The 16,868-nt window shown below is 44.1% G+C and overlaps 1 protein-coding gene across 2 annotated transcripts in view; it reads left to right on the top strand.

The window, feature by feature from the left end:
• The first annotated feature begins 294 nt into the window (after positions 1–294).
• The window catches only part of LOC110537119 (putative cytochrome P450 120), a 50,263-nt gene continuing 33,689 nt past the window's right edge, over positions 295–16,868 (top strand). Inside the window, exons 1-8 of one of the 2 annotated variants that reach the window (XM_036937111.1) lie at positions 295–869; positions 1,424–1,501; positions 1,789–1,873; positions 1,984–2,019; positions 3,507–3,646; positions 4,842–4,965; positions 5,077–5,221; positions 5,380–5,487. In XM_036937111.1, the coding sequence (XP_036793006.1) occupies positions 680–869; positions 1,424–1,501; positions 1,789–1,873; positions 1,984–2,019; positions 3,507–3,646; positions 4,842–4,965; positions 5,077–5,221; positions 5,380–5,487 (906 nt within the window). In that variant the 5' untranslated portion in view covers positions 295–679. Of the gene's footprint in view, positions 870–1,423; positions 1,502–1,788; positions 1,874–1,983; positions 2,020–3,506; positions 3,647–4,841; positions 4,966–5,076; positions 5,222–5,376; positions 5,488–16,868 lie in introns of both variants that reach the window. The other variant, XM_021622904.2, reaches the window with a different exon arrangement.

Raw genomic sequence — 16,868 nt, 5'->3', positions numbered from 1 at the left:
TAAGTGGTGGGGTCCCATCCTTTCAGACTGTTGGCCTGAGGTAGGATTAAATATATTTAAATAATGGAATAGGGTGTTATTTTATTTTCTTGTTTCTTTTTTGTGAGTGTAGTGTTAGATGGTAGTGTATTTGTTTATTTAAATAAATAAATAAATCTATCAAAGGATGAGGGATTTATACTCCAGTCTAGTAGGTGGCGGTATTGCAACATTCATTCGATGCCAACCGCCGTTAAACCTCATCGAAGAAGAAGACAAACGTGTGCCAATCTGCTACAGGAGGCTCGAACTGCAGGCACTGCGCTTGATGAAGTGGTGGGGGTGGGACTAACTGAAGTCCATCCAGGAAGCGTTTTGCTGAATACTTTCAGTTGCCATCGAGATATCGCGATGAGATAGCAGTAATGTGATAGTTCTGTGTAATACAATATGCCAGTTTTTAGAAAAAACTAAACACATTTCGTAACGTTAATAATGAGTTTTTTTTCCGGAGTTTGTTTTCATGGCATAGTTAGACAAATAGCCATGTGTATCGTCAACCTTGTTGCAGAATTGATCAATAGTATATGCAGAATAGATGCAGAATAAGTGTTGTTTTGGACCATCTGTTGTCTAATCCAACAACTGTGTGGTTTAATTTACCACTGAACTAACCCCAGCAGTAAACTCATTTTAAATAATGTCGAAACTAGTGGGCACTGCGGGGGTCTCTGTGTTGGGCGACAAATCTTTGGAGTTTTACCGAGATCCAGTGGCTTTTTGTGAACAACGTATTGAAAAGCATGGGTCACGGATATTTCAATCAAGACTTCTGAACAAACCAACTTCCTTCGTCTGTTCGGTGGAAGGGATGAAGGAATTACTTTGCGGTATAGCCACGTATTCGTGTGTATGTGCGTGTGTGTCACAATAACCTAATAAGTTCAACGGTAACAAGTTTTGACTAATAGGCCAACATTTTATACATTCATAGTTTTTGCTTTTCGGTCCACATATCAGTTTAGAGTCAATTTCAATTTTTAACGCATTAGTAGGAAGTGATATGATTATATCAATGATGGGCTCCCGAGTGGCGCACTGCATCTCAGTGCGAGAGGCGTCACCCTGGTTCGAATCCAGGCTGTATCACAGCTGGCCGTGATTGTGCGCTGCCCTATGGGACTCCCAATCAGCCCAGCGTCGTCAGGGTTTGGCCGGTGTCAGCCGTCATTTTAAATAATAATTTGTTCTTAACTGATTTGCCTGGTTAAATTAAAAATACATAAACAAATATATATGATTTGTACATTGATTAGACATGGCTTGGTAACTGACCATGTCAAGAGATAGACCTGTGACTTTGCCTAGTGGGTAGGGGTGAGAATTGTGTGTTTCCCCATTGAAAGAGGACATTGCAACTTATGTGATCATGACTGTATTTCAGAGAAGTCTTCTGTGTTCCTGAAAGACCCCACTGATGTAATGCACAACATGTATGGAGACAACATAGTGACTGCTAATGGTGAGTTGATGTCCCAAAGGTCCACAGGGTGCTGCTTGCATGCAACTTGCTTATAAGGGTATAGGGGTTGTATTAGAGAGCCTACACCTCCTCTGGCCTTTACAAAAACACATTTGATTGTACATGTTCACAGGGTAAAGCTGCTTTAGGCCTTCACACTATTTGCTTGTTTTATTAATTTATCCGAAGTTGAAAAACATACAAACAGAATATTCGTTATTTTGCACATTTTTTCTTTATTTCTGCTATGAGCAACTCCATAATGATATTCTATATGGTTCATCCAGGCGAGGAAGCCTGCTTGCTGCGTCTGTCTCTCACCAACCTTTTCACAGGAAAGTGTCTGGCCTCAGGCTCTGACCTCATTAACAGGTAAAGACTAGTTTCATTTATTGAGTATGACAGGGTGACCAAATGTCATTATAAATATACCTTCATTAAGGATAACAATGCTTGTTTCTCTGTTTTTCTTTCCTGCACAGTGTTTCTGAACGGTGCTTGAAGAACCTTTCTGCAACGTAAGAACCCTTGAAATCCCCACTTCATGCACTTCTGTCTTACTCAACATACACTAGCAGGACCATACCAGAAATGTTTCACCTACACTGCCTTCAGAAAGCATTCATAACCCTTGACTTATTCCACATTTTGTTGTGTTACAGCCTGAATTCAAAATTAAAACAAAAAATATAGAATTCTCTCCTACAGTATCTACACACAACACCCCATAATGACAAAGTGAAAACATGTTTTTAGACGTTTTTGCACATTTATTTAAGATGAATACAGACATTTCTCATTCACACCCTTGAGTCAAGACATGTTAGAATCACCTTTGGTAGCTATTACAGCTGTGATTCTTTCTGGGTGAGTCTCTAAGAACTTTTCACACCTGGATTGCACAAAATTCTTCAAGTTCTGTCAAGTTGGTTGTTGATCATTGCTAGACCGCCATTTTCAAGTCTTGCCATAGATTTTCAAGCTGATTTAAGTCAAAACTGTAACTAAGCCACTCAGGAACATTTCATGTCATCTTGGTAAGCAATTCCAGTGTATATTTGTCCTTGTGTTTTATGTTATTGTCATGCTGAAAGGTGAATTTGTCTGCTGGAAAACAGACTGAACAAGGTTTTCCTGTAGGATTTTGCCTATGCTTAGGTCTATTCTGTTTCTTTTTATCCACTCCAAAAAATCCATAGTCCTTGCCGATGACAAGCATACCCATAACATGATGCAGCCACCACCATGATTGAAAACAGTGGGGGCTGGTGTGAGGAGCTATAGTAGGATGGGATCATTGTAATGGCTGGAATGGAATTAATGGAACGGAGTCACACGTGGTTTCCATATGTTTGATGTGTTTGATAACATATCAATTTATTCCATTCCAGCCATTACAATTAGCTCGTCCTTCTATAACTCTTCCCACCAGCCTCCACTGATTGAAAATATGACGCATGGTACTCAGTGATGTGTTGTTGTGTTGAAATGTTTCCTTATTTAAAAATATATATATTTGTCATTTTTGTATGATTCAGCACCCCTATTTCCCGTGGCTATGACTGGGTGTATTGATACACCATTCAAAGTGTAATTAATAACTTCACCATGCTTAAAGGGATATTCAATGTCTGTTTTTTTTTTAAAACCTATCTACCAATAGGTGCCCTTCTTTGCAAGCACTGGAAAACCTCCCTGGTCTTAGTCATTGAATCTCTGTTTGAAATTCACTGCTCGACTGAGGGAACTTATAGATAATTGTGTGTGTGGGTTACAGAGATGAGGTAGTCATTCAAAAATCATGATAAACACTATTATTGCACACAGAGGGAGTCCATGGGGTAGTGTGTGTAGGCCAGTGTCACAAAATCTCTATTTAATCTATTTTAAATTCAGGCTGTAACACAACAAAATGTGGAAAAAGTCAAGGGGTGTGAAACTATCTGAAGGCACTGTTTTTCCATGTATGTCCTGTTCACTTCTCTGATTACCACTTCTTGTGTAGTGGGGAGCCCGTGTCGGTGTACCCTCTGTTTAAACGACTGGGAACAGAACTGGTGTTGGGGCTGTTCCTGAATGTGAACCCAGATGAGACACCAGAGCTTTTCCAGGAAATTACAGCACTCTGTACCCTACACTGGCATGGTGAGACTACATGCTCTGTATCCTGAACTGGCATGGTGAGACTACATGCTCTGTACCCTACACTGGCATGGTGAGACTACATGCTCTGTACCCTACACTGGCATGGTGAGACTACATGCTCTGTACCCTACACTGGCATGGTGAGACTACATGCTCTGTACCCTACACTGGCATGGTGAGACTACATGCTCTGTACCTGGCATGGTGAGACTACATGCTCTGTACCCTACACTGGCATGGTGAGACGACATGCTCTGTACCCTACACTGGCATGGTGAGACGACATGCTCTGTACCCTACACTGGCATGGTGAGACGACATGCTCTGTACCCTACACTGGCATGGTGAGACTACATGCTCTGTACCCTACACTGGCATGGTGAGACTACATGCTCTGTACCCTACACTGGCATGGTGAGACTACATGCTCTGTACCTGGCATGGTGAGACTACATGCTCTGTATCCTGAACTGGCATGGTGAGACTACATGCTCTGTACCCTACACTGGCATGGTGAGACTACATGCTCTGTACCCTACACTGGCATGGTTAGACTACATGCTCTGTACCCTACACTGGCACAGTGAGATTACAGGCTCGGTACCCTACAATAGCACAGTGAGATTACATGCTCGGTACCCTACACTGGCACGGTGAGATCAGTCTCTGCCATCTGTAGGTTTTCCCCTCTTACAATGGAAGGCATGCCGCCCACACTGGGCCTCAATGAACAATCACAACTACAATTTCAGCATACCAGCAATTGAAGAAACACTTTAGTCTCACTTTCTTTCAAAGAACTTACTGCCCCCTGAAGGTGGTGAATATATGTATAGCCAGATAGATGTCTGACAAAACAGACTGCTCTGCATTCAAGGAGCCCTGTTTTCAAAGGCGAGTGGAATAGACTCACAGATCTGTGCATTAGCTGAGCGACAGTGGTAATTAGATCTCAACACCTTCATTGACAACTGCCTCAGGCATCTCGGGGGAAACTCAGTAGGTGTCAATGACTATTACATTAACACAGCATGTTAATGTGGTAATTGTGGGGCCAATATACTTTTCAAAAGGGAAACTGTAGTGGTTTCTTTTCTATAGGTAGACATAGGCCCCTTTTCAGGTTGATGTAAACATAGAGATAGAAACATATATTTTGTCAGAAAGTGACTTTTGACCTGTACTTCCCCTACAGGGATCATCTCAACTCCAATCAGTGTGAAGGTTCCTCTGTGGTCCTCTGGCTTTTGCACAGCGCTGGAGGCTAAAGACAAGCTCATGGACATCATTAAAGACAAGCTGGAGTGTCAGAGACAGGGGTGAGTCCATAAATATGTTGTCATAGACACACAACCTTGTGGTCACATTGTCACTTTCTCTTATTAATGCTTTCTCATTTACTATCTTTTTCTCTCTCTATCGCTCTGTAGGTTTGTAGGTTATCTCCGTGATCTACCTCTCCCTGATGCCAGTTGTGCCTCCCAGCATCTGCTGTTGTTCATCTCTGCTCTGATCCCCAAAGCCCTGGCATCCTTACTCACCTCCTTCACCCTGGTTCTGAGTGGCGCAGGCAAGGTGAGACGGCCCGGTTCTCTTACTAAACCTTCAGAGCACGGGAACGTACTTTAAATCATGTTGACCTTACATTGTAGTAACAACTACACAGCTTTGGATCAGTGTAGTACTGCAGCAATCCTGGATGAACACTAACGTTTCATTTTTTTTGTCAGAAGGAAATTAGGAATCGTGCGAGGGCAGACCCTGATTACCTTTACTACGTCCTCCTGGAAGTACAGAGACTTTGGCCTCCGTTCATTGGTGGAAGGAGAATAGCCAATCAAGTGAGTCCACTACATTGCTTGTTATCAATAACATTTGATCTGATATCTTCCCTCTCTCTGTCCATTCATGATCTGAGCTCAAGGGGGAGTAGCATGCCCACAAATAGATCTCTAAATAAGTAACATCATGTATTTTCCTAGACTTATGATAGCCAACTGTGATCTCCCTGCGGCATGCAGTGACAATTAACTTATTTCTAAGTTGTTTAAAATGATGAATGACAAGTATGTTCACATGTTCCCCAGTTGATATCCTCTATGAATGATTATCTTTCTGAAATATTGCATGAGCAGCCCAAGCATGAGTATACAGCTATCGACTCTGTTCATCTCATTGTATTCTATGTCTGATAACAGGAAGGCTATTAATCAAAACAGGCCTCCTACATCCAAGTCAATGTTTATGATGCAGATGCAGAAATGAATGCATTGTGTGACAAAAAATAAGCTATTGAATATTGTATAATGGTTGTTTTTAGTAATAGAGCTGTCAGCCAGTAGATTATTGGCTTACTGTGATTGTCATCTCTTCATTGTTCACTGGCTGGCTTTGTAATCAAAATGGTCCAGTTCATGACGTCCATCTTGGAATAGTGTGACCTCATGCCTCTTCACGCAACAACAACAGCCCATGAGGGGAATTGATTGGGCTCAAATTGATTGACCCTCTTACCCAAGGGCTGTGTTTGCTTTATGAGTGGAAAAAGTAATAGCATTTGCAATTGCTTAAATTGTTTACTAGCTAGTATGTTGTGTAATTTATTTTTCACCTTTTTTAACACGGAGTGAGTATAGTTAGCATAGTCTTTGAACTTTTATTTTTTACTAGGAAAATACTTCAATTGGTCTGATGTAGAGATATCTCCCTGTGTGAGTCCTAGCCTGGAGAGGTTGTTAATAATAAGTGACTTTGGACTTCAACCAGCCGGTGAGGTGTTGACACAACTAGGAGCAGAAAAAAACAAGTATTGAGATTAATCGGTTATTGGTGCATATTTAATCAAAATAGTTCATGAATATGAATCTGTTGTGCAGAGTGAACTGTCAGGGTGACAGAGTGTTGGGGACGGGAAGGATGGATGGAGAGGGAGAGGATGATAGAGAGTGAGATGGTAGAAAGGATGGAGAGAGGGATAGGGGAGGAGGGAGGGATGGAGAAGGAGGAAGGGAGAGGCGGGGAGGAGAGGAGCCCTGAGTTTCTGGTCGTCTTGCTTCAGAGCCCAGCTCCCAGTAGACCTAGCAGCCATAGGGAAATACAGCTGGGCCTCTTCTGCCTTTGGGCCATAGCAACACACACAGAAAGTCACTAACACACATTTTCATATCAGAATATTTTTAGTCGTGAATTAATTAACATTGCACTACACTCTGTACTGTACATTTAATTTTCTCCAGGGTTGTCGGGAAAAGGAACATTTTGTGACTCACCCTCCTCCCATTCCATCGATGGTAGTCAGTGAACTGTGGTTATGCCCACAGTCTCACATGTAGATTGGGATGTTTGGCTCCTGTTTGCCTGTGAGTGTTAACGTCACTGTGGTAACAAAAAGGTGTGTGAATGGGTGTTACATATTCATGATGGAGGTGGAAGGCGGGGGGAGGCACCATGTGTGTGTAACAGTATAGCTTCCGTCCGTACCCGGGCTCGAACCAGGGAGAGCAAGTGAGAGGGACCCTCTGCACACACAGACAACTGACACCCACGAAGCATCGTTACCCATCACGCCACAAAAGCCACGGCCCCTGCGAAGAAAGGGGAACAACTACTTCAGGTCTCAGAGCGAGTGACGTCGATTGAAACGCTATTAGCGAGCACCACCGCTAACTAGCTAGCCATTTCACATCGGTTACACTCGCCCCCCTTTTGACCTGCTCCTTTTTTTACGCAGCAACCAGGGATCCGGGTCAACAGCATCAATGTAACAGTATTGCTTTTGTCCCCTCGCCCGACCCGGGCTCGAACCAGGGACCCTTTGCACACATCAACAACAGTCACCCACAAAGCATCGTTTCCCATCACTCCACAAAAGCCGCGGCCCTTGCGGAGCAAGGGGAACAACTACTTCAGGTCTCAGAGCGAGTGATGTCACCGATTGAAACGATATTAGCGCGCACCACCGCTAACTAGCTAGCTGTTTCACATCAGTTACATGTGCATCCCAAATGGAACCCTATTTTTACCAGAGCCCTAGTAGTGACAAATAGGGTGCCATTTGGGACACTTTCCTTGTCATGTGCTCTCATGGCTCCCCCTCCTTCCCTCCCTTCCTTTCTCCCTCCCTCTATCCCGGCTGGTTGGATGAATAATGGATACCCACACGCCCAGGTTATGATGGGTAATTGATTGAGGCGGTAAACACTGATGTTACAGTGTTGGAGTTGGGTGGAGGAGCGGAGGGGGAGGGAGGGTGATTGCCATGGGTGGAGGGGGGTTCGTCACGCCCTCCCCTCACCTGGGGTAAAGCAGCTCCTCCACAATGAGAGAGAGAGGGGAAGGGGGCTGGGCCATTTTTTTTGTTTGGTGGGCTGGTCGAAATTGACACACACAAAAATATATATTTTTAGAAATAAAACAATTTAAAAAGGGCCTGTTAAGATGTTTTTTATATATATATTTGTGCAATTTCGCAGTTATAATAATCTATGATGAGCCTTTGGCTGATCAGTGGGTAATGGCCTGCCCCCCTACCAAGATGTGCCGGCCTGGTTTTCTGATAGGCTGAGCTGAGGTTATGCAAACTCATGTTCAAAGTCAAACACGGCATCAGCAAAGTGACCTGCTCCGACTCTGTCATCAGTTAGACAGCCAAGATCATGGGTCGTAAAAAACAGAAAAGGTTGCGGTAGATACTGTATGTACATATCACAGGAGGAGGCTGAGGCAAGAATGGCTAGTAACAGTGACTCAGGTTCAGGGCAGGGTATGGCTAGTGATGACTGTCTATTGACACAAATGTGTGTCAATCAAATTTACATCATAATATTTTTTTACCCCACTGCAACCGACTGTGTCTACATTCAGCATCTGCGGTGGAAAGTGACAGAGCTACAGCGCTGTTTGTCAGACCAGGAGACATCCCGAAAATCGGTCTTCTCACAAAAACGTCTGTGGTGTCCGAAAGTTTTGGCTTACTAACTAATATGACCACTCTATGGAAAGATGAGACTTTCACGAACATGACAGGGATATGAACATGAATATTTCCATAAACACTCCAGCTAACTGGTCTGCACATGCTTTGAGGACGCGGCTTGGGATGCTGTCTAGGCCGACAGCTTTCTGACAATTAACACACTTAAATGACTTACGTCGGCAACGGAGGCGTCGGTGGCTGACTGGCTTTCCCTTTTTAATCCTTAATTATCTGGTGTCCTTGACGTCGAATTGCAGTCCTTGTAGCCGTCCCGGAAGGGAGAGTAGCAAAGATCAAGAGTTTGTGATGCACGTGTAGCACCGGTGATGTGTTGATAGAATTTGGTTTTCCTCAGATTTCCTTCATTAAAGTCCCCAGCTACAAAAAAATGTGGCCTCAAGATATGCGGTTTGCAGTTTGCACATAGTCCAGTGTAGTTCCATGAGAGCCGTCGTGGCGTCTGCTTGGGGGGAATGTACACGGCAGTGATGATGAGCGAAGAAAATTATCCCGGGAGGTAATTTTTCCGCTCCATTGGCCAATGTGCAATCACTGGAGAATATACTGGATGATCTCCGTTCGAGACTATCCTACCAACGGGACATTAAAAACTGTAATATCTTATGTTTCACCAAGTCGTGGCTGAACAACGACACAGATAATATACAGTTGGCTGGGTTTTCCGTGCATCGGCAGGACAGAACAACTATGTCTGGTAAGACGAGGGGTGGGAGTGTGTGTCTAATTGTCAATAACAGCTGGTTCGTGATGTCTAATATTGAGGAAGTCTTGAGGTATTGCTCGCCTGTGGTAGAGTACCTCATGATAAGCTGTAGACCACACTATCTACCAAGTGAGTCTATATTTTTCGTAGCCATCTATTTACCACCACAAACTGATGCTGGCACTAAGACCACCCTCAACGAGCTGTATAAGGCCATAAGCAAACAATAAAATTATCATTCAGAAACGCCGCTCCTAGTGGTCGGTCACTTTAATGCAGCCAAACTTATAACTGTTTTACCTGATTTCTACCAGCATGTCACATCTTTTATTTTTTAAAATTTTATTTCACCTTTATTTAACCAGGTAGGCAAGTTGAGAACAAGTTCTCATTTACAATTGCGACCTGGCCAAGATAAAGCAAAGCAGTTCGACACATACAACGACACAGAGTTACACATGGAGTAAAACAGACATACAGTCAATAGTACAGTATAAACAAGTCTATATACGATCTGAGCAAATGAGGTGAGATAAGGGAGGTAAAGGCAAAAGAGGCCATGGTGGCAAAGTAAATACAATATAGCAAGCAAAACACTGGAATGGTAGATTTGCAATGGAAGAATGTGCAAAGTAGAAATAAAAATAATGGGGTGCAAAGGAGCAAAATAAATAAAAAAATTAAATACAGTAGGGAAAGAGGTAGTTGTTTGGGCTAAATTATAGGTGGGCTATGTACAGGTGCAGTAATCTGTGAGCTGCTCTGACAGTTGGTGCTTAAAGCTAGTGAGCGAGATAAGTGTTTCCAGTTTCAGAGATTTTTGTAGTTCGTTCCAGTCATTGGCAGCAGAGAACTGGAAGGAGAGGCGGCCAAAGAAAGAATTGGTTTTGGGGGTGACTAGAGAGATATACCTGCTAGAGCGTGTGCTACAGGTGGGAGATGCTATGGTGACCAGCGAGCTGAGATAAGGGGGGACTTTACCTAGCAGGGTCTTGTAGATGACATGGAGCTAGTGGGTTTGGCGACGAGTATGAAGCGAGGGCCAGCCAACGAGAGCGTACAGGTCGCAATGGTGGGTAGTATATGGGGCTTTGGTGACAAAACGGATTGCACTGTGATAGACTGCATCCAATTTGTTGAGTAGGGTATTGGAGGCTATTTTTAAATGACATCGCCAAAGTCGAGGATTGGTAGGATGGTCAGTTTTACAAGGGTATGTTTGGCAGCATGAGTGAAGGATGCTTTGTTGCGAAATAGGAAGCCAATTCTAGATTTAACTTTGGATTGGAGATGTTTGATATGGGTCTGGAAGGAGAGTTTACAGTCTAACCAGACACCTAGGTATTTGTAGTTGTCCATGTATTCTAAGTCAGAGCCGTCCAGAGTAGTGATGTTGGACAGGCGGGTAGGTGCAGGTAGCGATCGGTTGAAGAGCATGCATTTAGTTTTACTTGTATTTAAGAGCAATTGGAGGCCACGGAAGGAGAGTTGTATGGCATTGAAGCTTGCCTGGAGGGTTGTTAACAGTGTCCAAAGAAGGGCCAGAAGTATACAGAATGGTGTCGTCTGCGTAGAGGTGGATCAGAGACTCACCAGCAGCAAGAGCGACCTCATTGATGTATACAGAGAAGAGAGTCGATCCAAGAATTTAACCCTGTGGCACCCCCATAGAGACTGCCAGAGGTCCGAACAGCAGACCCTCCGATTTGACACACTGAACTCTATCAGAGAAGTAGTTGGTGAACCAGGCGAGGCAATCATTTGAGAAACCAAGGCTGTCGAGTCTGCCAATGAGGATGTGGTGATTGACAGAGTCGAAAGCCTTGGCCAGATCAATGAATACGGCTGCACAGTAATGTTTCTTATCGATGGCGGTTAAGATATCGGTTAGGACCTTGAGTGTGGCTGAGGTGCACCCATGACCAGCTCTGAAACCAGATTGCATAGCAGAGAAGGTATGGTGAGATTCGAAATGGTCGGTAATCTGTTTGTTGACTTGGCTTTCGAAGACCTTAGAAAGGCATGGTAGGATAGATATAGGTCTGTAGCAGTTTGGGTCAAGAGTGTCCCCCCCTTTGAAGAGGGGGATGACCGCAGCATATGCAACTAGAGGAGAAAAAACTAGACCTGCTTTACTCCACACACAGACACATACAAAGCTCGCCCTCCATTTGGCAAATCTGACCATAATTCTCTCCTCCTGATTCCTGCTTACAAGCAAAAACTAAAGCAGGACGTACCAGTGACTCACTCAATACAGACGTGGTCAGATGACGTGGGTGCTACGCTACAGGACAGTTTTGCTAGCACAGACTGGGATATGTTCCGGGATTCATCCAGTGGCATTGAGGAGTATACCACCTCAGTCACCGGCTTCATCAATAAGTGCAGCGACAACGTCGTCCCCACAGTGACTGTATCCCAACCAGAAGCCATGGATTACAGGCAACATCCGCACCGAGCTATAGGTTAGAGCTGCCGCTTTCAAAGAGCAGGACACAAATCCAGAAGCTTATAAGAAATCGCGCTGTGCACTCAGATGGAGCATCAAACAGGCATAGCGTCAATACAGGACTAAAATGTAACCCTACTACACCGGCTCTGACGCTCGTCGGATGTGGCAGGGCTTGCAAACTGTTACGGACTACAAAGTTAAACCCAGCCGCGAGCTGCCCGGTGACGCAAGCCAACCAGACGAGCTAAATGCCTTTTATGCTCGCTTCGAGGCAAGAATCACTGAAGCATGTATGAGAGCACCAGCTGTTCCGGACGACTGTGTGAAAACGCTCTCTGTAGCCGATGTGAGTAAGATCTTTAAAACAGATCAACATTCACAAGGCCGCGGGGCCAGACGGATTACCAGGACCTGTACTCAGAGAGTGCACGGACCAACTGCCAAGTGTCTTCACTGACATTTTAAACCTATCCCTGACCGAGTCTGTAATAACTATATGTTTCAAGCAGACCACCATAGTCCCTGTGCCCAAGAAAGCGAAGGTAATCTGCCTAAATGACTACCGTAGCCATGAAGTGCTTTGAAAGGCTAGTCATAGCTCACATCAACACCATCATCCTGGAAACCCTAGACCCATTCCAATTTACATACTGCCCCAACAGATCCACAGATGACGCAATCTCAATTGCACTCCACACAGCCCTTTCCCACCTGGACAAAAGGAACACATATATGAGAATGCTGTTCATTGACTAGAGCTCAGCATTCAACACTATAGTGCCCACAAAGCTCATCACTAAGCTAAGGACCCTGGGACTAAACACCTCCCTCTGCAACTGGATCCTGGACTTCCTGATGGGCCGCCCCCAGGTGGTAAGGGTAGGCAACAACACATCTGCCACGCTGATCCTCAACACGGGGGCACTTCATGGGTGCAAGCTTAGTCCTCTCCTGTACTCCCTGTTCACCCAAGACTGCATGGCCAAGCATGACTCTAACACTATCATTAAGTTTGCTGATGACCGGCAACGATGAGACAGCCTATAGAGAGGAGGTCAGAGACCTGGCAGTGTGGTGCCAGGACAACAACCTCTCCCTCAATGTGAGCAAGACAAAGGAGCTGATTGTGGACTACAAACAAACTCACCAAGACAGTTGTGAAGAGAGCACGACAACATCTTTTCCCCCTCAGGAGACTGAAAAGATTTGGCATTGGTCCCCAGATCCTCAAAAGGTTCTACAGCTGCACCATCGAGAGCATCCTGACCAGTTGCATCACCGCCTGGTATGGAAATTGCTCGGCGTCCGACCGTAAAGCGCTACAGAGGGTTGTGCATATGGCCCAGTACATCACTGGGGCCAAGCTTCCTGCCATCCAGGACCTATTTTTTATTTTTTTTATTTTTTTTTATTTTTTATTTTTATTTCACCTTTATTTAACCAGGTAGGCTAGTTGAGAACAAGTTCTCATTTGCAACTGCGACCTGGCCAAGATAAGGCATAGCAGTGTGAACAGACAACACAGAGTTACACATGGAGTAAACAATTAACAAGTCAATAACACAGTAGAAAAAAGGGGAGTCTATATATACATTGTGTGCAAAAGGCATGAGAAGGTAGGCAAATAATTACAATTATGCAGATTAACACTGGAGTGATAAATGATCAGATGGTTATGTACAGGTAGAGATTGGTGTGCAAAAGAGCAGAAAAATAAAAATAAATAAATAAAAACAGTATGGGGATGAGGTAGGTGAAAATGGGTGGGCTATTTACCAATAGACTATGTACAGCTGCAGCGATCGGTTAGCTGCTCGGATAGCAGATGTTTGAAGTTGGTGAGGGAGATAAAAGTCTCCAACTTCAGCGATTTTTGCAATTCGTTCCAGTCACAGGCAGCAGAGAACTGGAACGAAAGGCGGCCAAATGAGGTGTTGGCTTTAGGGATGATCAGTGAGATACACCTGCTGGAGCGCGTGCTACGGATGGGTGTTGCCATCGTAACCAGTGAACTGAGATAAGGCGGAGCTTTACCTAGCATGGACTTGTAGATGACCTGGAGCCAGTGGGTCTGGCGACGAATATGTAGCGAGGGCCAGCCGACTAGAGCATACAAGTCGCAGTGGTGGGTGGTATAAGGTGCTTTAGTGACAAAACGGATGGCACTGTGATAAGCTGCATCCAGTTTGCTGAGTAGAGTGTTGGAAGCAATTTTGTAGATGACGTCGCCGAAGTCGAGGATCGGTAGGATAGTCCAGGACCTATGTACTAGGCGGTGTCAGAGGAAGGCCCAAAAAATAGTCAAATACTCCAGTCACCCAAGTCATAGCTACCGGAGTGCCAAATCTAGGTCCAAAAGGATCCTTAACAGCTTCTACCCCCAAACCATAAGACTGCTGAACAATTAATCAAATGGCCACCGGACTATTTACATTGACACCCTCCCCCCTTGCCCTTTGTTTTTACACTGCTGCTACTCGCTGTTTATTATCTATGCATAGTCACTTTATTTCTACCTACAAATTACCTCGACTAACCTGTACCACCGCACATTGACTCTCTACCGGTACCCCCTGTATATAGCCTTGTTATTGTTATTTTATTGTGTAACTTTTATTTAATTTATTACTTTAGTTTATGTAGTAAATCTTTTCTTAACTCGATTTCTTGAACTGCATTGTTGGATAAGGGCTTGTAAGTAAGCATTTCACGGTAAGGTCAACACCTGTTGTATTCGGTGCATGTGACAAATACAATTTGATTTGATTATAGTTACTCCACAATACTAACCTAATTGGCAGAGTGAAAAGAAGGAAGCCTGTACAGAGTACAAATATTCTAAAACATGCATCCTGTTTGTATCAAGGTACTAAAGTAATACTGCAAAAAAAATGCTCTGAAATCAAAGTGTTATGTTTGGGGCATCATATTATGGGTGTTCTTGTAATTGTTAAGGGCTGGGGATTGTAAATGTCACTGTAGGCACTGTATGTGTTTGCGTGTGTGTGTGTGGATAGAGACCTGTGAGTGTGCATATCGCCAGTGCAGGTAGAGTCACTGCAGATAGTCCATACAGATAATCTGGGTAGCCATTGATTAGCTATTCAACAGTCATCAGAGGCGCCAGGCCTTACATGGCATCATTAAGGTTGCGGATTAAGATTCCTGAGCTTTCGGAAAGACGTGAGTAATCCTCTCAAATGGAACGGGGGGTGTGTGCAGCAGCATTTTGAGCATGTCCTGTTGTTGCTTGCTAGTGGAATATTAACTGAGGTCAGTGAGTCTCACTGTTCTCTACAATGGACTGACTGGAGATGAGATGTTTCCACTCTGGACAGTCAGAAATAATGAGGAAACACTGACAGACCATCGCCTCTTCTTTCCTGCTCTAGCTAGGCCACTGCGTTCATTGACTTAGCCCTGGACTCTTGGACATCAGCACACTTTGCCTCTGTAAAGTCCTCTGCAACAATCACTCTTGGACTCACTCACTTTATTCTGGAGCTCATGAAAGGCTTTATGTTTCGCGTCAGCCGCTGCATCCCCTTTGTGCCAGCCTATGATCAGAGAAGGTCCAGACAGCAACTCTTCAAATCCAGACCCATCTCTGCCCATGTTGTGTTTCTTTCCCTCAGAACCCAGAGCCCCAGCCAGCCCCAGCCCAGCCCAGGTGGGCCCATATGCTGCCTGCTAATGGGGTTATACATAAAACATTCTCATCTGGCCAACTGCCTGCCTGGCTTCCTGATAGAAGGATGTGCATGTCACTGGGAATAAGGACCAGGCCTGATGAGGGGCTGTAGTCTACTGGGGACCTGTGATACATTACTGTAGCTCCTCAGCTTCAATCAGCCCTCTTTAAAAGCCAGGGATCATGAATACAGACATCCTAAATATGCGATATCTCTTTTCCCAGTTTTTAAATCGTTTTCATAGAATCTTATTTCCCCAGAATCTCTGCTGCTGTACAATGATCAGTGTTCCTTTAAAAAAAAAACAATGATCAGTATTCCTTTAAAAAAAACAATGATCAGTATTCCGAGAAGTGTTTTGTCTAGCACTCTGCAGAGTGTGGAGACACATTAAGCAGTGTTTTTCAGAGCCCGTGTGTGTGTTTTTGTATGTTTGTGTGTGTGCTCATGCCTGCGTGAGTGTGAACCGTGTGTGTGTGAGAGTGATCTCTGCTCTGCTCTGAGAGGAGGCTCTCTGTCTGCCCTTGATAAACAGGAAGCAGCTTTTCAATAATGACATCTGTGCTTCTCTGTGATGGACTTAATGCCTTAACAAACACCCCACTGCCTCTAAATGAGTTAATGCCTTAACAAACACCCCACTGCCTCTAATTGAGTTAATGCCTTAACAAACACCCCACTGCCTCTAAATGAGTTAATGCCTTAACAAACACCCCACTGCCTCTAAATGAGTTAATGCCTTAACAAACACCCCACTGCCTCTAAATGAGTTAATGCCTTAACAAACACCCCACTGCCTCTAAATGAGTTAATGCCCTAACAAACACCCCACTGCCTCTAAATGAGTTAATGCCCTAACAAACACCCCACTGCCTCTAAATGAGTTAATGCCTTAACAAACACCCCACTGCCTCTAAATGAGTTAATGCCTTAACAAACACCCCACTGCCTCTAAATGAGTTAATGCCTTAACAAACACCCCACTGCCTCTAAATGTGTTTTTTTTTCTTTTCTTTATTTAACTAGGCAAGTCAGTTAAGAACAAATTCTTATTTTCAATGACTGCCTAGGAACAGTGGGTTAACTGCCTGTTCAGGGGCAGAACGACAGTTTTGTATCTTGTCAGCTCGGGGGTTTGAACTTGCAACCTTTCAGTTACTAGTCCAACGCTCTAACCACTAGGCTACCCTGCCACCCCCTAATTTAATTAATGTTTTAACAAACACGCCACTGCCTCTAATTGAGTTAATGTTTTAACAAACACGCCACTGCCTCTAACTGAGTAAATGCTTTAACAAACAGAGCGAGATAATTAATTATTCCTCTGGATTCCCTCTCTACGTTTTTTGCCAGTCTAAATATATTCAGTAAGTAAA

This window comes from Oncorhynchus mykiss, chromosome 12 (assembly GCF_013265735.2).
Source record: "Oncorhynchus mykiss isolate Arlee chromosome 12, USDA_OmykA_1.1, whole genome shotgun sequence".
NCBI classification, from domain to species: Eukaryota; Metazoa; Chordata; class Actinopteri; order Salmoniformes; family Salmonidae; genus Oncorhynchus; species Oncorhynchus mykiss.
This window is presented reverse-complemented; position numbering and strand designations above follow the sequence as displayed.